This window comes from Pteropus vampyrus, unplaced genomic scaffold (genome assembly GCF_000151845.1).
Source record: "Pteropus vampyrus isolate Shadow unplaced genomic scaffold, Pvam_2.0 Scaffold6, whole genome shotgun sequence".
Taxonomy (NCBI): domain Eukaryota; kingdom Metazoa; phylum Chordata; class Mammalia; order Chiroptera; family Pteropodidae; genus Pteropus; species Pteropus vampyrus.
In genome coordinates, this window is record NW_011888787.1 from 13,716,372 (window position 1) to 13,740,114 (window position 23,743).

The window sequence follows — 23,743 nt, forward strand, 5'->3', positions numbered from 1 at the left end:
TCACTGATCCTCTACACAAACAGACAATATCTACACAGATGTTGTATTAGTTTCCTATCTACACAAAGCTGCTGTAACAAAATACCACAGATGTAGTGGCTTAGAAGAATACATATTTACTTCTGTGCAGTTCTGGAGTCAGAAGTCCAACATCCATTTCAAAGCAAATTTCCACTACGAACAAAATATAATGGCTTGACTTTAAAAGACTGACAATTCCAAGTATTTTTCAGTATGTGAAGAAACCGGAGTTCCCACACACTGCTGATGGGAATGTAAGCTGGCATACCTACTTTAGAAAACTCTTTAGTAATACCTGCTCTAGCTAAATGTTCCAATCACAGGTATATATCTAGTAGGTAGGTATACCAAAAGGTATGAAATAGTCCAAAAGGTTATATGCTCTATGACTCCATACATGTTAACACTCTTGAAATGACATAATATATTGAGGGAAAACAGATCAGCAGTTGTCAGGCGTTAAGGAGGGGAGAAGGGCAGGAAGGAAGTATGGCTATAAAAAGGCAATGTGAGGGTTTCTTGGGATGACGGATCTGTTCCCTGTCTTAACTGTATCAATATCAATATCCTGATTTTGATATTTTACCATAGTTTTTCAAGATGTTAGCCTTAGGGGCAAGTAGGTAAGGGGTACGACAGGAGCATTCTCTATTATTTCTACAACAGCGTATTAATCTACAATTATCTCAAAATTTTTAATTTAAAAAAACTGTGCGTGTGCGTGTGCGTGTGCGTGCATTATAGTCAGATCACATCACTTCTCTGCTCAAAACCCTCTGTTGACTTTTCATCTCCTACAAAGGCCTAGGAGGAGTGATCCAGCCCCCTTTACCCACTGGCCTCACCGCCCATTGTCCTCCTCAGAACATTCACACCCAGAGCCTCAGCATTTGCTCCCTCAGTGTGAAACACTCTTCTCCAAAATATCCAAGTGGTTTATTCTCTCGCTTCCTCAAGAGCGTTGCTCAAAAGTCTTTTCCGGGAGCTCCACAACTACCACCCTATTTAAAACTGCTTCCTCTAGCATCCCCTATTCTTTCTTACTTAACTTTTCTGTACAACACCTATTTTTATCAGAGAAACTATGTAATTTATACATTTTCCTATTAACAGTATTCTCTAGAATATATTATAGACATAATATATTCTCTACAACATACTATTGCTACACATACCAATAAAGATCATGTTGAGACACACTTAATGTCTGGTTCCACTTATATAAGGTTTAAAATCAAGCCAAGCTCATCTATGGTGTTAGAAGTAAGAATAATGGTTAGTTGGGTATTAGAACTGGATAGCCAATGGAAGAAGCAGAGTGGGGCTTCTGGGTACTGGTAGAGGTTCTATTTCCTGATCTGGGTATCTTCACTCTGTGACAATTTATTGAGCCCACTGCCTCTCACATCACCCAACCCCAGGCTCATTGTATTTCACCTACACTGGCCTTCTTCCTGGGCTTCAAAAATGGCGTGCTTTTCCCCATCTCAGGACCTCTGTGTGCCCCCTGCCTGGGACATGACCCAGACTTTGACAGCACCGGTCTTCTCACCCACAAGGTCCTACTCTCTTTAAAGAAGCCTTCCTTGACCACTCAATCTAAAGGGCTCTCCCCATCCCAACCGGTCATTGCCTCCCCTGCTGCTAGTCTCTATGGTCATGTCACCCTCAGAAATCGTCTCACACATAAACTTACATACTTGTTTATGGTGTGTTCCTTCTACCAGAAACATCAGCACCCTGGGAGTAAAGGACCTTGTCTGTCATGGTCACTGCTGCAATCCCAGGACCAAGAGCATTGCCTGATAGAGTGTGCACCTAAGAAATATCTACTGGATGAATGGATGGCACCAATGTCTTCTGCCATGTCCTCGGCCATAGGGTTTGTCAAGACACAGGCTTGGAAAGGAAAAAAAATAGGAGTAGGAGAGAACAAAAGAAGGGTTCACAGTCAAGTAGAGCAAGACACTACCTCTGGTGCCACTCAGAGGCACGAAGCAGGTTAGGCCACAGACCGCTGCCTGGAAGTAGGCAATCAAAAAGTCTGGGGAAGTCTGTGAGGACTACAGACATTTTCCATGCCAGCTCTATAAGCAATATTGCAAAATATAGACGGTATAGCACTTCAGACAAAGAACTTGCCTTCAGGAAGGTTCTAACCTAGGCATTAGTGACAACTGACTTTAATACTTCAGTTACACAAGGAATTCATTCTGGCACCTCAGTTTTCACAGACAAATACTTGGAACTACAGTACTGATTCCTGCCTAAGGAAATATCCTAAATGTTATAGCTTAAGTGTCTATAAACAAAAAACACCTTTCTTTACAACTTAGAGTGCTTTTGCCTCATAACCCTAATTTCTTCTATTACTATTTTGAGATATGGCAGAGAAGCAGCATAGCAGGGAGATAGGAAGGAGGGATGTGCAGGCATGAAGTGCAGGGTTGTGGTATCTGATGCCCTAAGAAAAATTAGGTGAAACTGACCAGTGGTTTTCTCAGCTACGTCTCCTTACCTTGCAATTTCTACAATTTTAAGGGGAAACCAGAAAAGGTTGTGCCCTTACAGGTTAACTCTCTCTCCCTTGTGGACTGAGGTCTGACAAATAGTTAATGAATGAGTATGTGAATGAAGGAAGGAATGTATAAGTATTCTTCTAAATAACAGCCATAAAGCCAGTTAGTGGCAGGGCCAGAACTAAAACCCAGCTTTCACTGTTCTTCCTTGGTAACTCCTAAGTTGCTGCTACACTAGCAGTTGAGTTAGTTGTCAGGAGAGCAGCAACCTCACTGAAATCACTGACCTGAGTTGTGGTTGTTTTTTTTTCCCCCATTCTGCTTTTAGACATGCAAACAAAAGAAAAGCATGAAAAGTGCCAAGTGGGATGACATAAGAAAATTGCACTGTAGCCAGATCACACATAGAAATGACAGAAAAAAGGTAGGCAGAGATCGCTCTGTGATTTTCTTCTCACTCTCCCCTGATCTAAGAGATATAAAAGGTATGAAGTTAGAATGCGTGAGCTGTCAAATCGACAATATTCCATCAGAGGCACTGACTTCTCTAACGAGGCAGCCATTTTCTAACCGCAGGCTTGGCAAAGTCCACGAGCAGGGGAACAAGAGGTAGAAAGGATCAGGAACCAGGATGTGCATAATTCGATAATGAAGACAATACACTTACTCTTCCAGGAAGTGCTGCTGGGGTCCTATAATGGAGCCAGGCCGGCATATCCTGATCCAAGCAATTATTTCAGCATGTGTAAACCTGTAGTGTTTCATGACATAACAGGCTATCAACGTCCCTGTTCTTCCAAGACCAGCTGTAAGAGAAGGACACAGAACAAGAAATACAAAATACAGTAAATATGCCCACAAAAAAAACCACTGAAATCCCACCCTGCCCAGAAACTGCAATGGTGCAAAGTATAACGCAAGATTTTGAAGCCCAGACAATAATGTAATGCTTTTTACATGACGTAGGATTAAAAAGATAATTCTAATTCAAGAAATCGTTTAAAATAGATTATATGGTAAAAATAAACATATATAAGAAACTATAAAAATCAGACCAAAGGTCTGGAAAAACTATCAAGTTCAATCCCTGAGGGCCTTTGGGAATGATTGTCATTTTGAATTTGTTAAAGCAATGCTGGTCCCATGACAAATATATAAAATATCACCTGTCACATGTCTCCATGCTCCCTGTCCTTGGTCCCAGCCCAGGCTGAGATGAATCTATAGTTGACAGTTTGTATGTATGACCCCTGAGTCAGTAGTATAACTGATTATATTATTATGGTCTTTTTTTTTTTTTTTTTAATCTATTTAAGTGTTTTTGTTAACATTTTTGGAATAAGAAATCAGAATCAGAGTTAGAAGACACCATAGCCATCATCAAGCCCCATTAATGGCCTAACCCACAACTGTTTCAATACTTTCTCTATCAGATGGTCACCCTAATCTCTACTCAACTCACTGAGTGATCAGGATGTCATTATTTCCATCAATAGGTACTGCTGGAGCACCCACTACCTGCCAGGTACTCTGCTAGGAGCTGGGGATGCAGTGATGAATAAAACAGACGTGGCCCCGCTCTCGCGAGAGCACACAGTCCACTGAGAGAGAACCAAGCATACAGAAATACTCAAGTTTCATTTCCTGAGGCTCTTCATTTTTAATAACTTTTTTGGTCAGCATATATTCTTTGTGTTGAACCCAATCTCTGTTATTTAAGATGAAGTAAAATTAGAAATTATTTTCAAAGAAGTATTGGTTATTGTGATTTCTTTAAAGTATTTTTATAAATTGTTATATTTTTTTCCCTCTCTCCAAAGAAATAAAAGTGATAGGACTTTAAATTTTAGCCAATTTTAAAAATATACATACACTGGTTTCCTCCTTTTCTAAAGATATTCAAAAAGTTGATCAAGCTATAGGTTCTCGAATATAGTGGTGGTTGTTCATATACCAGAACAACTGAAGTCCAAAGATACATTTGCGTAACAAGTGAATATGGAATTCAGGGCTAAAATGCTCCAGGTGTCCTAATTCTCATCCCAGAATTCCTTCCACTCTTGGCTCATCCTACAAGCACTGACGGAGACTGACTGTGTGTGATAGATGCCGGGGATAGAAATGTGAAGACAAGTGGGATGCCTGCCCTCACAGGTTCACAGTGCTGAGCCGATGAGGCTTATTTATAAGCATTTTCTAAATCTTTCCATATCTGGCTTCTTGAAATTAACGCAGTACTATCGCTTTTTATTTGTTAAGTACCATCATGAGCGAGGCACTACGCTGAGTTATTTTTCTGTTACTTAAAATCTGTTCCTATCATGTTCACTTTTTTAAATAGAAAGATAAAGTGGCTCCGTCTTTGTTTTTAAACTTTAGATTCAGCTAGTCAAATGTTTATTCATTGCCTACCACATACGTAGGACAGGGCTCTACTCAGAGGATAAGGATACAAGAAAATGTAGGATGTAACCCTTGACGATGACGCATTATCAAAGTAGTTGTAGACAAGAATTTTAGCGAAGGAACAGTAAGCAAAGATATTAGGTTTAAACTGAAACTGAGCTCTCAGAGAAAGCAGGATGTAAGAGCTGCTGGTGTCTTCAAAGATTGTGTAATCGATGACAAAGACTTTAACAGACTCAAGAAAAGGAAGGTCACTGAACAGTTTTGGCAAAATGTCTAATGAGTGGAAGTCTAGCCAACCCGCAGAACATGTTGTGTATTGAGTGGAAAATAAGGCTGCCTGGGCGTGGAGGGGCCAGAGTAAACAGCTGCCCCAAGTCAAGTAGGTTAACGATCTGTGGGCCGAAGGCACCGCGGATGACTGAGGTATTGTCAGGAGTCCCCAGATCCAGATGTACAATGTTCCGAGCACTGATCAAGCCACATCTCTTGCCTACATGTTATCACTCCTCAGATGTATGTAGATGGTGCTTTGATGAACAAAGCTCGACTCAATGAAAAAGTATTATGGAATTCATGATATCATCAATAGCTAAATAAACACACAACTGCTATCACCTAAAAATCTCTATTTTTCTTTAATGGGAAGGGCGGAATGAAGCTACGATACATTCTGAGGGGCAAGACAGTGACATGAGGAAAGCAGACGGATCTGGCAGCAGCACGCGGCTGAACTGGAAAGGACAGAGAGGGACGCCTGAGAGGCGAGCTGGCAGGCTGGGGCGGGAGAGCAAGGGTGGCTGAAAAAGGCACAGACGGGGCGCACAGCAGTAATACAAAGGAAGAACTGAATTAGAAAGACATTTTGATTGGGTCACAGGGAAAGTTAATAGATGGCCGGTATTTCTGGCCTGAATACTGTTACAACGTCAATTTCATGCCCAGAAATATTTAGTTAGAAAAAGAAGTAAGGGAAAATTGATGGCTTCGTTTTTGATATGTTTAAGAATCTTTCCCTCAAAAGGAGGGGTCCTTTTGTCAGCCTTCTCTAGTCAAATAACAAAGAGAATCTTCTCTATCTCCCCAGTACCTGCAAATATACTGGATTTCAGCAAATCTAACATACTGTCATGTCATCTAATGGTGTAATTACACCATTAAGTTCCACTAAGTAAGAAAAATTAAACTATGATGTGCCATTAATTTTAAGATCCAACCTAGTTTCATAAATGTGAAAATGTAAAAGAGCTATATCTCTAAGTCAGTATTTTTCAACCTTTTCTTCATTATTGTTTCTCCTCTAAGAGCTTCTTTTTTTTTCTTGTCCCCCATGAAATTTCACCACCACAGATATGTTGCATATCTGTTTATGTGCTGTATGTAAATCTGCGCTTTATACAGAAATGGTTTTTTACCCCATAAAAAATAGTTTTGCCTCCTTGGAAGCAGTATCACCTGGGATTGAGAATATTTATGGAAAATGCAAATGAAATTACAACTTGAGTTTATAGATGTCTGGCAGTCTCTTCCCATTAATCTTTCCTTTTTGAAAAATTATGTTTACATTGTTTAATTAGATGAGATGTGAGTGGAGAAGTGGTGGCCTCTTTTCATCTGAAGTACCTTTTGTCCCAGATCAAATGCCAACATTCTTTAGAAAAAAGTAAAGTTTAATTATGGCCCTCAGTGGGGCTCTTCCTTTAACATAAGAGTTAAGAGTCATGTTTTTTTCTGCTTCTGCCCTGAGCAGATATTTTCCATTTCTGCAGAGTTATTCACTCCCCAGACATCTGACGGGACTGTAAGCAATCACGCTGATAAAACACAGCTGGACGGCCTGCAGCAGGACCCAGTTAAAGTCCAGAGTCCTCCTTCATGTCCCCAGTGTGGGTCTGTCTGGAGAGAAGGTGGCCTTTATGGTGACACTACCTCTCACCACTCCCCTCCTTGTGCGAGGGGCAGTTGGGTTCCCTCAGGCTCCTAGTCACACACACTCACAACCAAGAAAAAAAAAAGGTGCTACAGAAAATTTTCAAATTTCTCTGAAACTAAAGTTGCTTCCCCCTTTTAGAAAGAGTCTATAATTTAGATCTATAAAAAGAACCTACTTCACACTCAATAACAGTTAAAGGCTCTTACCACAATTGAACAAAATAGGAATGTTTCGCCAAGTTTTAACAAATTTGTTAAAGCGTTCTTAATTAAAGGGTTCCCTGGCACAGCAAGACAGAAGCTGAAAAGTATTCTATTTATACCAAGTTAAACGCCAATTGCCTTACATTTCCAGGCGTTTTCTAAAATCTCTATAAAACATCAATAATCACACACCAGAATATACAATGTTGCCACTTTTTAAATTATTGTTTGTGCTATAAAATTTCAAGAATTCACATAAGATTTGACACATTCCCAGCAAACTAGTTTCTAGTTTGTCTTTCCACATAGTACTTTTTATTGAATGTTGGTGAGAATGGTATGTTATGCTCTTTCCAGCAGCCATCAAAGTTCATTTGACATAGAATAAGATTCTCTCTCCCTCCTTCTTGTAGTTCAATTAAAATGCTCAGTGCTGCTTGAATTCCCAGAAAATTAAGCTGACTTAATTAGGGCAGATGTCAAAATAATTAACAGGCCTATAGCAGATAAGTACGCTATTAAAAGCAATATATCTGTAATTAAACTGAAGGTATACTCCTTACAAAAGAATCCTAAAAATGCACAAGTGGAAGCAAATGAAATAACACTCTTAGAAAGATGACGCCACCTGTAAATGTGACCTATCTATATAAGAACTGACCTCAATGTTAAAAAGGTTCTGATTTTAAGACTTTCAATAAGATGGAAACGCGGTGTTCGCCTCCTCCCACGACCACATCACAACTACAACTAAATTATAGAACATTCGCCTTTGAGAACCACCCGAAGACTAGCTGAACGGAACTCCTATAAAGAAGAAGCCACGTCGAGAGTGGAATGTACTAACTATACCGATATGTAATTCTCAAAACGTCAACATTCACAGGTCAAGGATATAATACAGAGAATACCTGTAATGAAAATATTTAACAGCAGAATGTCATATTTTCACAATGTCTGTTAGGTGAGGAAGGCTATCAAGAGAGATGCTGAGTTTTAATGAAAGCTTTGCATTTCTTCTCTCTTGAATTTCTCAATCCAAGACATGACACACAGATAAACTATGACCTGGAAATCATAAAACTGACTCAGAAATAAGGCCAAATGAGTCCCAGGAAAAATACTGATTTTCATGACACAAAAATAAAATTTGAAAGACTGCATATGAATATCTCCTACTAAACACAGGAGCTGCCATATTGCCATTAGATCTCAAATTCCACTGATATTTGAAATATGTGAAATGCAGGCTTTTTCTTGGGCCTGGACAATCTTTAATAAAGTGAGAGAGAAAGCCAAAGTTAGTGTGCAAACGGACCACACCTGGGTTAAGCCAGCTCGCCGCCACCCCCGCTGAGACCTGATTAGAAAACTAAAAGCAGCTGTCTGCAATGAGTGACGAGACCTCCTAACAGATCCACCAGCTTCTCCACTCTTCCCTCCCCTCTCCCCTCCACCCCCCCCCCCACAGAGACAGGAGGTCCTGCCAGTCAGGGCCCCATCCTGTTAAGAAACAGGGAAGAGGAGGGGATGGACTATGTCAGTGTGCATGAGCCTGACATAAGGAGCCCGCGTCTAAATTGGGGCCACGTGCAGCTCATTTCCATCCCTCTGGGTCTCTGGCAAAATGCAGCTTCCCATAGCTCTCACATGTTCAGCAAAGTACCTCCACCTACTCAAATCTTAAACATAGAAACAAAGACCTACAAAATGGTATTTTAATTACTGTCAGAACCAAAGCTGTGCTTGTCTGAATAAGTCAGTTACAGCAGCACCAGGCACCTTAAAAGAACAGTACAATCTCCAACACCTACTAGACAATAGCATAAAACTCCACACCAGTTCTGACTCAAAACCACGAGAACAGCATCACCCAGTGGCATTATGAAAAGCTGCAAATGAAGAACTAGAGGCTCCATCTCAAGGTGGCCAAAGTGATTCTTCTTCTCACTGAACTCAAAGACCTCAGTAAAATTCTTGGAAAATCTACAATGGAATTTGAGCCTCTTCAAAGTCTAACAGGTAGGTTTAGAGCAAATGTTCTTTCTCGTTTTCTGAGCAGCTGACACAAGGTTGCCAGATAAAACACAGAATGTATGTTCCATGCCATCCATATTTGAGACATACTTATACTAAAAAGTACTCATCGTCTATCCAAAGTCCAAATTTAACTGAGCATCCTGTATTTTTATTTGCTAAATCTAGCAACCTTATGCCTCTTACCATCTGAAGGTCCCCTGCCCCAAAGGACCCAGAGATTCGTTTACATAACCAAGTCCTTCAGTTCATTCAGAGGCAAGCAAGCTAGCCGATGAGCCCAGTAGGCTGCCGTGCCCCAGCGACCGGCAGGGAAGACGCTCTGTCCATGATGCAAGACTAGTAGGGGGAGGGAGGAGCAGAGGGTGAAATGGGGATGCAGATAGCTGGGTCAGAACATGAGAGCATTAAATATCAAGGAGGTAGAGGATGGAAAGGACATGGGCAATTCTGGTAGGAAAAAAGACAGGGGAACTGATAACCTTCGCCTTTTGACAAACGTACTTATTTAAAGATATTCCTGGAAGTGTTTTTCTCCGTCTGTTGAGATCTGGCTTCCAGGTACATCCTCTGTTTGGCTCAAATAAATTGTTATAAAAATTCTCTACAGGTTCGTCTCTTGAAAGAGGTGACCTTGCCTGAACCCACTCTTTTTCCCCTTCTGCTTATAAAAGCCTCCATTTGGCACAGCTCCTGGGGGTTCCTTTCTAAGTGCTAGATGGGATGCTGCCCGATTTGTGAATCACTGAATAAAGTCCAAAAATAATAATAATAAATAAAGGTGTTCCCGACAGCCCTCAGGCACCGCTGCTGTCATGTCCCCTCGTGGAGGTGCCTGGTGGCAGCAAGCCTGAACTTGGTACGTCCAGAAGGACACTAGGAAGGGCTTGTTTAAATAGGTTTGTGTTCCATTCTTCTGAAACTACGACACCAAAATCCCATTTTTTCCCCTAAGACACTAGCTGGTTTGTCTGAAAGCCTGGCGGGTTTTGGCTCCTGCCCCTGGAAACCCGGAGCCCAGCTGGCACCTTTGCAGTGAACGGCGATGGCCCCTTCCGTGTTCTCGCAGATGTTCAGGAACCGCCGCACGATGGTGTCGCTGGGGGTGCTGCCGTCGATGAAGAAGAGGTCGTAGTGCTCGAAGCCGGCGTCCGTGAAGCGCTTCGCCTCGTAGATCTTCTTGTTCAGCCTCACGATGGCCATCACATTATGCTTTTTGAAATAAGGGAAGTAGGCTTCGGGGGCGTGAAGCGGATAACCTAAAGGCAAGGAGGAGCTGTAAGCAAAAGGCCCAGTCTCGTGTCACAGGGCCCGGGGACGTTGACGGGACCCGCGGAGCGCGTGTCACGAGGGCGGAGGTCGCCGCACGTCCCCAGAAGCCGCAGTCTGAGGAGCTGCAAAACACAGCGCGCGTGGGAAAACCTCCAGGTACTGGGAATAGTTCACGAAGGTTCGAAACCTCAACCTGTACGGTTCGGACCTCAGGGGCGCCCCCCGACCACCACAACAACACTTCGTTGGCATTCCCAGCACCAGCCCGAGGCCCCGACCCATGGCGTTCGCGGCTTGTCCCCGAATGGAAACCCCAGCTCTGGGCCTGCCCTTCGGAGCCCCCTCCACGCCCCCGGGCTCTGCTAACCCCCCTTTCCCCTTCTGCCCGCCTCGAGCCTTAAAGGCGGTAGCCGTTTCCTCTGCAGTGTTCTGGTGTCTTCGGTGTTGCCCTTTGGCTTTTTACTTCTCGCAACAAATGCCTCGCATTAAATGCCTCGTTTGCCGTAGTTTGGTCAGTTCCCGCCAGGCCCCAGCTGTTACGTTTTCCCCCTTGGATCCTGTTCATTTTCTAAGCTCGTTCTCCAGCCTTCCTTGGGAGGCTGTGAGCTTGCCAACATAATTCCAATAAACGCCTTTTGGCCTTCATTTGCCAGAATTAGTTCTGCTGCCTCCAACCAAGAGCCCGGACTGGTACACTGGGCCAAGGTCACGCAATGGACGGAGGCGGAACTGGAAGGCAGGCCTGTCTATCCACAGCCCAGTTTCACGATTCTCACTTTCAAGCAAGCAGGAAATGCAGAGCATATTTACAGTCTTCTATGTAGAAACAGTGACTGATATACACATCTTTAGAGAAAACAGATATTTTTCAACTTGGGAAAATCAACTCTGTTCCTAATTGGTTTATTTGCCCAAATTATTTCCCAGCCTAAGGGGGACTGTGGTTGACAGAAGGAAACGAGAGCTTTCCACCATGCAAACAATGGGACAGAGAGGGCTCACGGATGCCTGGGAAGCCTTCCCTCGGAGTGGCAGGCTGACAAGCGCTGCCTGGGTTCCTAGCACACCTGGCACCTACCTGCATGACAGCACCTGTACCCCAGCGTGCTAATGGTTGGTTTGGTGTCTGTCCCTTCCCCTCCTCTAGCCAAACTGTACGAACCTCCCTTTTCACATATGAAGTTCCATCAGGAGCAAATGGCATTACAGTTAATATACTTAAACCAACTATTAAGAGAAACTATGCATATCTTTTGAGAAAATAACACTGGACAGTTATCCAAATATGGCAATAGGACATCGAAATAATAACAATAATGATAATAATCACACCTAACACTTACAGAGCACCTACTATGTACTGGGCACTACATTTAGTGCTTCATGTGAATTGTCTCATTAAACCTTGCAATTACCCGCATTACTAATGCCTGGAAAGCAAAACGGCTCATGAACACAGCTAGTAAGAGACAGAGGCAGCATTTGAACCCTGGCAGTCAATTCCAGGGCCTGTGCTGATGCTGATTTCAGGTAAGATGCAACTTGATTCTAATTTTTAGGTATCCAAAAAAGGGATGTTATATGAACATGTAGAGCTGCACTTCCTACAGTTGGCAAGCAGGTTTCTTTAAAATCCCCAAAAGTGTTTCAAATGAGTTATAACCAACAAGCAATGACAATATCCTATGACCTCTAAATTTTTTGTGGGTGTTATTGATGCATTGGGATGCTTTTGATGGGGCCCTGGTTTCAGCAGTGTGCACGGGGCTGGTGGAGCACTCATCGACCCTTACTCCATCTGGCCACTAGATGGTGTCCTGGCATCAGCAAAACACAGGTAGAACCCTGGAGCTGACCAAACCCAGAAAAAGAATTTCAGGGCTAAAAGATTTAAAAATTCATCTCTTCCCAACTCCTCATTTAAAGTTAGAAAACTGGAAAACAGCAGAGTCGAATGGCTGGACCACGCAGTCATTAATAAAAGTTAAAACTGAAAAATGGGTAAGCAAAGATAGGAAGCAATACAATATTAGGTTCATTCATGATGAAAATGTAAAGAATATCTAATAAACACCTACTGTGTGCCTGACACTGTGAAAGGCACTTCATACAATAGCTCTAATCCTCACTAGATGCCTGAAATGTGCTTCCTATTTCCTCCATCTGATATATGAGGAAAATGATGCCCAGAGAAGTTCAATGAGCTCACTCAAGTTTACGCAGCCCGTAAAAGGTAGAACCAGCTTCAACCAGTCCAGTCGCTCCGCACCCGGCTTCTCTCATTAGAAGGCTGACACTTCAAATTGTTGGGATTCCCTGTCTCAAGCTATCTTTGTGCTCCTTTCTCTCTCTCTCCCTCTCCCTCTCCCTTTCCCCTTTCTTCCTTCCATCCTTCCTTCCTTCATTCTTTCCTTCCTTCCTTTCTTTCTAAAATAGAGATGAGAAGGGCTTTGCTACCTGGGAGTTTAGGGGCTTTTTTGGAAATTTTTAAATCCAATGTGTTTCATTCTACTGCTGTATTATTCATTTATCAATTCAAACCTGTTTAACCAAAAAAAAGATAGAGCTCTTCTCTTCTCCACTGTCAAAACAATGGGAACCAAGATGGCTGACAAAAACTCCTGGTGGCTCTCTGTTGACAAGACACACACTTAAGACTCACGGCATTCTGCCCAGATCCCAAGAGTTTAGCACCTCTTTTTGCTACATCCTAGCAACAGCTATTTGAGTGTTAACTCCTTAGAAGTCTACCTTTTCTACTAACAAACCCCTAAAATAACTTTCCGCCTCCTCAGGAAACAATGTTTCTAAATTCAAAAAAAAAAAAAAGTACACCAATATTTTGCTTTAATTGGATCAATTTTATTAATTCCATCGCAAAATTATTTGAAGTTCAAAAAGGATTTACAAAGTTAAAGCCCTTCACAGAAAACATGATGAAGCTTCTAGTGAATATCAGATCTTAAAAGGGGAATTCCAGTAAAATATCAGTATTTTACCAATGACGGCCTTAATGAAATTGTTCTAGACATCATAAAATTCAACAAATACTAGGTAAGCTGCACTTTCAGACCTTTTTTTCTCAAGATGAGAGGGCACAATGCATAGGGAAAAAATGCATATATAGAGCAATACCTTAACAGTGGTTATCTCTAGAATATATAATTACAAGTGACTTTATCTATATTGCTTACATTTTCTGTAGTGGGCAGGTACTTCCTCTGTAATAAAAATTTTAAAAACACAGAATTTAGAATCAAAGAGACCTGTGTTTGAATCTGCATGCTGCTGCATTCCAGCTGTGTGAACCTGGGCAAATCAGGTAACTCCTGTAAGATCCCTCTTCTTTTCTGTGTTAGCAGTACCACCTACTCCAGAGGCTGGCTTTGATTATTAGATGATGTGTACACAAAAAGCTTAGTACCACTTCTGGCATGTAAGCAATGATGGCTATAATTATTTCTCTATATATTGCAGTATGGGACCAAAAAGAATGTTTAAAGGTTTTTGACAAAAATTCTCACACAAAATATTCACATCCTTTTATCTAACAATTCTACTTCTAAGATTTCAGAGAAGAAACCAGAGCTGCAAAAGGAGTATGAACATGTATGCCAACCACAACAGTTTTTAAACGTTAGATCTCATCAAAAAATAACTGATTGATTAATAGGATATAGCACAGTCATTGAACAATGCAGTCATGGAAAATTATAATGAAGATCCACATTTACTGCCATGAAAGAACTCTGTGATATGTTAAGTGAAAAAAGCTGCTACAAGACAGTAATTGTTGATTCGGGCTTGTAAAAAAAAAAAAAAGGAATATTTTTATAAGTGTGTGTGCGTATGTGTATTCATTGAGAGGGAAAAAAATGTGTGCAAGTAAAAAATAAAGAGAAGCAGAAGGAAAGAAAATTAAAATCCCCAAATAATCCCACCACTAACTAGTAAACCTAGAAAACTTGGGTAGAATTATAAGTCATACTTATCCTTTTTTGTTAGTTCATCTGCATTTTCTCTTTTGAAAAAAAATCATATATTACCTCTATAAAAATATTTAAAATAATTTTTTAAATTACACCTCATCTTCTCTTTAAGAAAATTTCATAAAACACATGAATCCTAAACAGCAACATTCTTTCAACTTCACCAAATGAACACCCAACAGCAAAGCCACCCTGAAACCACACACCTGCTAAGCTTTTCTGGGTTTGAGTCAGATCATTTTGCACTGAAGGCCAAAGGTGGATTTAATCAATCCTGTCTGAAAGACCAACTGTCAGAATGCAGTTTCCTCAGGCACCCAATGTGTTATTGCTAACAATTCCACGGGACAGCAGTTAATCAATCAATGTCTGGAGCAAAAAAAATTCATTAGCAAATTCCTGAATGCAAAGATCTAATTCTGGCTTCAATAGAGGCTCCCGTTTGTTAGCCTAACTGTCAAAGATCACCCAGCCCCAGAGGGAACATGACTCAAGCAGGGTTCCCTCCCTGGTAGATACATCATTGGTATGAAATGATAAGCACGTGTGTGAAAACGCAAACTAAAAATCAAATCTAAATGCATGGATAACAATATACAATGAAACTAGATTTCAGAATAAATACTTGTGGTGATAATGATGGAAGAATAAATCTAGATGACGGGTTTCAAATTACATTCTCTCCGAGGATTGATATTCCAGGTCTATGACCAGATAGCAAAAAAAGGGAGCTATTATGTTCTTGGGTGATTTTTAAAAAATTAGTGTACTTCTCCTCTAAATTATTCTTAAACCTTTGGTGACTGTCATTATTTGTCTTCTAGGGAATATTAGATGAAAAAATAAATAAGTAGAAAATAAATGTTAATGGGAAAACACATAGCTGATCATGTTTCATTCAAGAGGGTTTAGTTTTTGTTCTCTTTTATCTTTCTTCCTGAATGTGTATGGCCCCAGCTATACATATACTGCAAATTTAATTACTTCAGTACCAAGTCATTCCTAGTTGTCATGAGGGAACTAAACAGATCAGTGTAGTGGCCATGTTTAGGAGCCCAGCTCTGGGGTGGAGTACCAGTTCTGACTACTACTTTGTGACCTGGGACAAATTCCCTACTGATAAGCCTCAATTTACTTCTGCATAAAATGGAGATAATAGTACCTACACCTCACAGGGTTGGGTGTGCATTAAATGAGATAACACTGTGATTAGCTAGTAACTAGCACACAGTAAGTACTCAATAAAGGATCATCATCATCATCATCATTCTTCAACATGGTGTTCCCCCAAAGAATACCTTGATGTATAGTACTCCACTACCAATTAAACCTAAGAATCACTGACAGAATTCAGCAATCTGCTTATTGGTCTGAGCAGTTAGTTTTTCGGATTCTTCTTTGATCACTAGGTCAGGTAAAGTGAGCATCCTATTCATGGCAACCTAAGTATCGTTGGTTTTAAAACAGTAATTATCGCTCCGCCTACTAAAGCATAATATTTAACACACTAATTACTACTATTCAATTTTTTATTTAATAAATATTCTTTGGAGAATATTATGAAAAGAAAGGATCATCTGAAGAAATTAAGATATTAAAGAAGATCAACTGAAATAAATTTTTGGATTGCAAAGTAAAGAAAAACCTACCATTTTCAATTTTGCTTTTTGGATGTGGTCCACTAAATGCTAAAAATTTTCCTGGAACAATCCAGTTGAAGTCACCATTTTCAACTCGCTGGCAGAATTTTGTGAAAAAAAAGAAAAAAAAAATTTTATAATTCTTATACAATTTAAGAAACCCTTGCAAATAAAACTGCTATCCACTCTATTAGTACTCTAGACTAATTGGACATAAATGAAAACAACATAGTTTAAAATAAAAACATGCATTGATAATCAAAATAATATTTATGAATTCAATCTTTTTTAGAAAATTTTTTATCTAGGTTCTATGAAAAGTTTAGAAAACTTTATTTACGGTGGAGGTACTTTGCTTAAAATAACTTTATCTTCTGGCCACACTGTAGTGAAATGAAATGAAAACAAACATTGCTTATCCCAGCAATAAATAAAGGGAAATAAGAGAAAATGGAAAAAGTAAGCGCTTTCCATGAACATGGTAAACATTTAAACAATGAAAAAAAAAATCTATAAATATCAGGGTCATGATGAACACACTTTCATTTTTTTTTTTCCTGTTTTTATAGGTTGATATTTGTTGTCAATGCTGATTTTTAGACTGGGAAGCAGAAAGAGGCTGGAGTGAGGAACAGAAGCTCATCACACCCTCAAGGTATACCACAATCTAGAGTCAGCTAAGGTCTCCCTCAGGGGATGCGCACCCAGACAGCACCCTGGGTCAGGCAAGAGACATAAATAAAGGCAGGTACACCCGCGGCGGCTCTGGCTGGTCACCTTGCAGGAGAGCTGACTGAATGTGGCTGATCTTCCCATTGGATTTTCATGTGACTTCTCTCTACATTTGAAATTTGCCATTTTAAATTATGTCTTTAAATACTGTGAAACCAAATAAAATCCACCTAGAGGCTGGCTTTGATTACCAGTTGTCAGCCTCTGGTCTACACACTGTAAGGGATCCACAGAAAAGGCTTGAAGACCAGGGAAGGGGCCAAGCATCTTCCCACTGCTCCATCATTTCCTTCATTTCCTTCCCTTCTCCATGTGCCTCTGGAGCCCTGGGGCAGAGCTGAAGGCACCCGAGATTTTGCAGATAATTGGGACACATTTGTGCAGTGTGTCACATATATACATTGCCTCTTCATGTAAGCATCCTTAGCCAACCCCAGCCCAACCCCAACCCCATCGCCAGGCTTGGCCTGGAGTTCTCAAGTCTGCACAGATACCTCCCAGGCTGAGAAGGAAGCGTTCTCTTTCCTGGGCCAAGGCTATCTGTATGCAAGACTCTTCCACTAGATGGCGCAGACCTCAATGGTAAGAATCCCGGTCAAACCCAAGAGTCTGCACTCTGCTTTAAGAGCTCATGAGTTATTTAAGTCAATTGGAATAACTGACATCAAGGAAATCTGGAGCTTCTACTTTAATTACTTATACTACCCATTATCATTTCCATGAAAATCTAAACTTAGCTATACTACTTAGCTGTTTCAAATGCAGATGTTTCTTTCCAATTAAGAAAAGTTATAAATGAAACATTACATGATGCCTTATAAATGTCCGCATTGCATTAATCTAATTATAATAAACATGTCTCCATGATGCCCTAAATAAAATCTTAGTACTATGAGTGTTATGAGTACACATACCAAAACAAATCTCAAGTATAGCTGTCTATTTATATCAATTTTAATAAAGAATTTAATTACAACCCTTTGTGATAAACACCCCTCTCAAGTAATCATTAAGCTTAAAACATTATTTAAAAATTCAAAAATAGAAGTATGCTCTAATTATCAAAAAGCTAAAACCAATTCTTTATGAACAGTGGAAGAATACAAGTTTCTACGTTCACTATTTCTGTATCCTAGACCACTAAGCAAGCCTAGATAAATACATTGTGCTACATCTGTTTGTTGGGATTACAGACATCCATTTGGTTAAACAGTAGCCTTTTACAATCAATCATATGGACATAGGCAATGGACTCACTAAGATACATTCACTGACAGGACCAAAAGAATATGTTTGGCAATCTGCCTACCCAAAAGGATAAACATTAGATAGTATTGGGCTATAGTCAGTAGCTTGGATAGGTTGATGGAGTAAACAAAGAGGTTTAGGTCTTACATCCAAATCTGAGAAAAAAAATTAATAAGAAAGTTACAGCTTTTAACTGGCTGATATAATATAAGCTTACTTTGGTAAGCTTCCAAAATTAATATCTGTGCCTTCTTTCACAGTGAATTTCACAGTATTTATCAATAATAGAATATTTAAGATAACACAAATTGGCTTTTTTAATGAAACATGAACACATACACTTGAAGAAATCTAGATCAGACAGGAACTTAAGGTACATTCTAACCCTACCACATTTTGCAAACAAACATCTAAGCAAGAATGAAGCCAGAGAATGACGTGATATCTTCCAATCTCAAGCCTACCACCTCCCAAGTACTACCTAGAAAAATTGCAGATGTTCTGCACAATTAAGAAAAGCCCAAGATATAAATCTAAATTTCCAAAACTGATATATTTAGGTGTTATTATTCACTTTACTACAAAAGATTCACCAGATTTTTTTGGAATAGCTAACTCTCCTGGTGCATTTTAAAAAATCTCTGCACTTGAAAACTTGAATTTTTCCAACTTCTAAAAAATACATCTGTGCCAGTAAGGCATGTCTCTGTTGTAATAGTCACAAATATATTTTTCAGCCCAAACACTGAAAAACATTTGGCCTTCATATAATTGTAACAGACAGTAAGATCGAAAAGAGAAAGCCTGAGGTTGGCAATTACGGGACTGATGATTCCTTTATGAAATGATGTGCTTTCTCAGATAGCATGGAGAAACAGTTTTTAAGTACAATTCAACTTTCATTCAAACATTTGCCGAGCCTTTATTATATATCAAGGACTATAACTTAGTGTCACACATGAAATAATAAAAAGCATCCCCTGTATGCTCTTAAATAAGAGTCTGAAAGCAAGTGGGAGTGACAAATAATAGTAACAGTAACAGCAAACACATATATATAGATATATAGATATTTACCACTGATGCTGTGCTAAGCACTACACTATTACACACACCTCATTTCATCCTTACAGCAACCCTAAAAGGTGCTGTTATCATCACTATTTTACCTATTGCTAGAGACTGAATGCTGTGTCCCAAAAATTCCTAAGTTGAAACCTAATCCCCAATGTGATGGCATTGAGAAGTGGGGCCTTAGGGAGGTGATTAGGTCATGAGGGTGGAGCCCTCATGAATGGGATTAGTGCCTTATAAAAGAGACCCCAGGGAGCTCCCTCATCCCTTCTACCACGTGAGGACACAGGACAATATGGCCATCTATGAACCAGATGCCTAATCTGCCAGCACCCTGATTTTGGAATTTCTAGCCTCCAGAACTGTGAGAAACAAGTGTTTGCTGTTTAAGCCACATAGTCTACAGTATTTTTGTTATAGAAGCCCAAACTAAGACACCCATCAAATAAAATGTTGCATTAAACTTTGACAAGTGTCATAATAGAAGTACATATGAAGTTTAGTGGTGGCACAAAGACTATTTTAAAAATCAAAAAGACAAGCTAAGCACGGTCGGGCCTGGTTAGTACTTGGATGGGAGACCACCTAGGAAGACCGGGTACTGTAGACATTTTTAAAAAATTTTAAAAAATATAAGGAATTGTAAAATGACAAGGTACTTGCAATCTGTGAGGTCAACCAAGGGTTGCCTCGCCTGAAAAAAAAAAAAGACAGAACTACAAAGCCTTTTCTTATTGATTAAAAAGTGCCTTCTTTATAGTTCCCTAACTTCTAAAACAATAAAAGCGTTGATAGTATAGGTGTGCCACATAAATGCAAACACGCTGTAATGACTGGCACTTTATGAGCTGAAAGCACAGTAAATATTTGAGTTATTTGGTTTAAATTAAGTTGCCATGCCATTTGGCTTTAGATAATAAGCTCCAGATTATTAATTTAGGTTTGCTTTTGAGAGAGACAGTGTGGTGGAGGGAAAGAGGAGTGGATGATTGCTTCACTTCTGACGGCAACAGCTGGGGGGGGGGCGGTGGAGGGGACACTGCTGGGGGAAAGCATTTAAGGGGCTGCTCCAACAGCCCAGACCAGTGAACGCCTCTGCTGATGCAACCCCAGGGAGCGAGAACCCAGTGCATGTTTACAGGTGCCATTCCAGGGCTCAAGACATGAAGATGTGAGGCCATCAGTACATACATGGTTGTTGAAACTTCAAGACAGGTGTCCCCCAACTCATGGTGAGTGTATTTAACCAGAAATCACAGGGCCCGAGAAAGCAGCAGCATTTCAAGTGGGCACAGGAGACCAAGAACTCGCAAAGGAGACTGACAAAGATGGCCAGAGATGGAAGGAGGAAAAAAGCAAGGGACAGAACCTTAGAAGTTACAGGGGGAAAGTGAGTTTCTAGAATTAGAGGGTGTCCACGGAGTCATCACGTAGGAAAAAGACCAAGCAAAGCCATTTGGTTTTGCTAATTCTTGAATTAGCAAGAATAGTGAGAGTCGAGTCACAAAGATGAACGCTAGACAATAATAAGTTGACTGGGTAAAAACAGTCAAGACTGCTCTCTTAAGAATTTTGGAGGCAAAAGGAGGAACAGAGATTAAACAATAATTTAAAAGAAAGGGGAAAATAACTTGAGAAATTGCTTAGGATGACTTAGACCTCAAAACATTTTATAGGTTTAACCAACATGACCTTTCAACCAGCAATGGGTTGAAAGTCTGGGTCCCTCCATTTCAGCTGTTGCAGTGTCCAGGAAGGAATTTTGTTTCCTTAACTTGAGACTTTTGAGTGGTGTAATCAACACTACAGGACAGCTTCAGCGAAATGCTTCTCATAGTTCTCTGAGTACTCAAACCATGGTGGGAGACACACCTCCATAGTTCCTCCAAGTGATAAGGACAAGCCCACATATCTGCATTCTGGAATTTGCTTGACCCCAGTCCAATGGTAGGAATTCACAATTACAGTGGCAGAAATTCACATTTTTCCAGTTCCAAATCCATGAACAAGCGGCACCTAGATTACATTCTAGTTTGCTGTACAAATTCTAATCCAAAGCAAAGCCTTGAAACATCGTAACCTTAGGTTTTCAATAACAAGGACTCTTGCTGTTGACCTGAGGTGACACACTGAGTGTCGAGAGACCTAACAAACCTTATTAGTTCTCAAGGTATGTGCAAAAGGGCCACCTCTGGAGTCTATACCATCTGGTCAGTTTGACTATTTACTTACTAACTGCAATGACGGATGTCATAGTCAATCTGGAGATGATCTCTATTCATATATTAAATTAAACTGGCATTACATGAAAGCCCTAGTTGAAGATTACAAGGTCTAGCAATCTCCATTGCAAATAACTGGTTTAGGAAAAAAAAATAAAATAAAAATAACCTCTCTTTTACAGCAGAGACTGGCTGGCAATAAAAGAAAAATCATTTCAAGAGGTTGTCCCTCATATGCTGCTAAGTGGGAATGTAAATTGGTACAGCCACTATGAAAAACAGTATAGAGGTCCCTCAAAAAATTAAGAATAGAATTACCATATGACCTAGCAATCCCTCTTATGAGTATCTACCTGAAAAATTAAAAAACATTTATTCATAAAGATATATGTACATCTATGTTCACTGCAGCATTATGCACAGTGGCCAAGACATGGAAACAACCGGAGTGTCCTTCAATATATGATTAAATAAAGAAGATACAATACTTACATATAAGGACTATCACTCAGACATAGAAAAAATGCAATATTGACATTTGAGGCACCACAGATGGATCTGAAGAACACTATGCTAAATGAAGTAAGTCAGATGGAAAAGGTTGGGAACCATATGATTACACTCATATGTGGGACAGAAAACTGAAAGCGACAAACAAACAAGACAAACGAACAAAAATTCATTGACACGAACAAGGGTACAGTGGTTACCAGAGGGAAAGCGGGGAGGAGGATGAGGGTAAAGGGGTCAAATATATGGTGGCGGAAGGAGATTTGACTTTGGGCGGTGAACACACAATGCAATATACAGACGATGTATTATTGAACTGTATACTTGAAACCTACATAATTTTATTAACTGGTGTCACTCCAATAAATTTAATTTTTAAAAGATTATTTTTAAAAAAGAAGTCATCTACCATAGTCAATAAATTTTTCCCCTAGAGTATTACTGCAAAATCAGAATAGATTCTTAATATATCTTGGTCACTTTCCATTGAAAAGTACTTTTAACAGATTATATAAAATATCTTGAAATGTGCTATACTCCTATTTTTAGTATTCACTCACTCATTTATTCATTAGTTCTTTCATTTGATGACTGCCCACTATGAGTATACTGGGTGACTTATTCATACAGAGATGAATGAGATATAGTTTCTGCCCTCAAGTGCCCAGGGTACAGGGAGGACACAGATGTATAAACAGCATATTGTGCAATGCTGCAGAAAAGAGCTCCCACAGAGCTAAGAATGACAGACATGTAAACACAGTGGGTAGGGGAGAAGGGACCACAGGCAGGAGGAGGGAACGAGAGCATGTCCAAAGCGCTTCCATCTGGAAGCTGCACGGATTTGGGTGTGAGGAGGGAAGAGAAAGGGACATGGATGGAGAGCAAGAGAAAGCCTAAGGCAAAAAGGGCCTTTTGTGCTGTATTAGGGAGCGTTCATTTCCCCGACACTTTTAGTCAGTGTGGAGCCCATGAAGGACTTAGAGCAGAGGGTGACATAATCAAACTTAATTTCGAAAACATACACTCTGATAGTGATATGAAGACTTGATGGAAGAGGTCCAAGATTCAAGAAAGACTCAATCCCAGGCATCTAGAATCGACCAACACTTTCACACAAACACTTCCCAGATGGGCTACACTGTAATGTGGCCAAAATAATGTAAAACCACCTTCTAGAACAGCAACGCTCTTTTCCCAAAAGAGCATCCTTTAGTTGAACATAGCAATAATGATGTCTCAGGAGCAAAATTTTCCACATTCAGCCTATCATGGACCAATAAATTCTGTGTAGACAAATTCCGTGTAGACAGCATGAAATAGGGGCTTGTGACAAAGGCCAAACATGATAACTTCTGCAGAATGAGGCTCAAGAATATATGGATTCTATGATAGCAGGTGACAACAATAAGGGCTCTAACATATGAAGAGATGAAATTATAGGTAGCCTCCTGAAAAAATATATTGGCCCTAAAAACATAGCAAGCAAATAGGAAGTACTTAATAAAAATGTCTGCTCAATAAATGAAATGAAAAGTTATCAAATTGAGGCCATTGCGTAATAATCTTCTTGATTCTCATATAACAACATCATTTCTCAAGAACAGCAAAGCTTCCCAACCAGCGTAACAGAATGGAGTTGCCTGGGCAGGGACTGGGGCAGCCAGAGTCCCCAGGCCAGTTTCCAACAGCTGTGAGAAATGATCACAGGGTGCTGAGTAAATATTATCATTTTCCAGGTGTGCCATGAGGGGAGGAACAAAGGGAAGCCCTGTGCAGTGACTCCACTCCCCAGTAGGCTGTAACCAGTTTGTCTGCCATCAGGTCTGCAGTAGCCAAGCACAGCTCTAACCACTTCCATCAAAAGTGGCTCAGGTTTGTCTGTATAAAAGCACAGGGTCAAGTCAATAAATAATAGCTTGGTATTCTGGGAAATA

At 40.2% G+C, this 23,743-nt stretch overlaps 1 protein-coding gene across 7 annotated transcripts in view; it reads right to left on the bottom strand.

Annotated features, from left to right (window-relative positions):
* Positions 1-23,743, bottom strand: part of CDC14A (cell division cycle 14A) — a 134,161-nt gene that overhangs the window by 36,553 nt on the left and 73,865 nt on the right. For 4 of the 7 annotated variants that reach the window (XM_011368326.2, XM_011368317.2, XM_023536278.1 and 1 more), the window contains exons 8-10: positions 16,030-16,117; positions 10,148-10,378; positions 3,208-3,346 (exon numbers count right to left, since the gene is read on the bottom strand). In XM_011368326.2, coding sequence (XP_011366628.1) covers positions 3,208-3,346; positions 10,148-10,378; positions 16,030-16,117 — 458 coding nt within the window. Of the gene's footprint in view, positions 1-3,207; positions 3,347-10,147; positions 10,379-14,586; positions 14,739-16,029; positions 16,118-23,743 lie in introns of those variants that run through there. The other 3 variants (XM_023536294.1, XM_023536288.1, XM_023536283.1) reach the window with 3 other exon arrangements.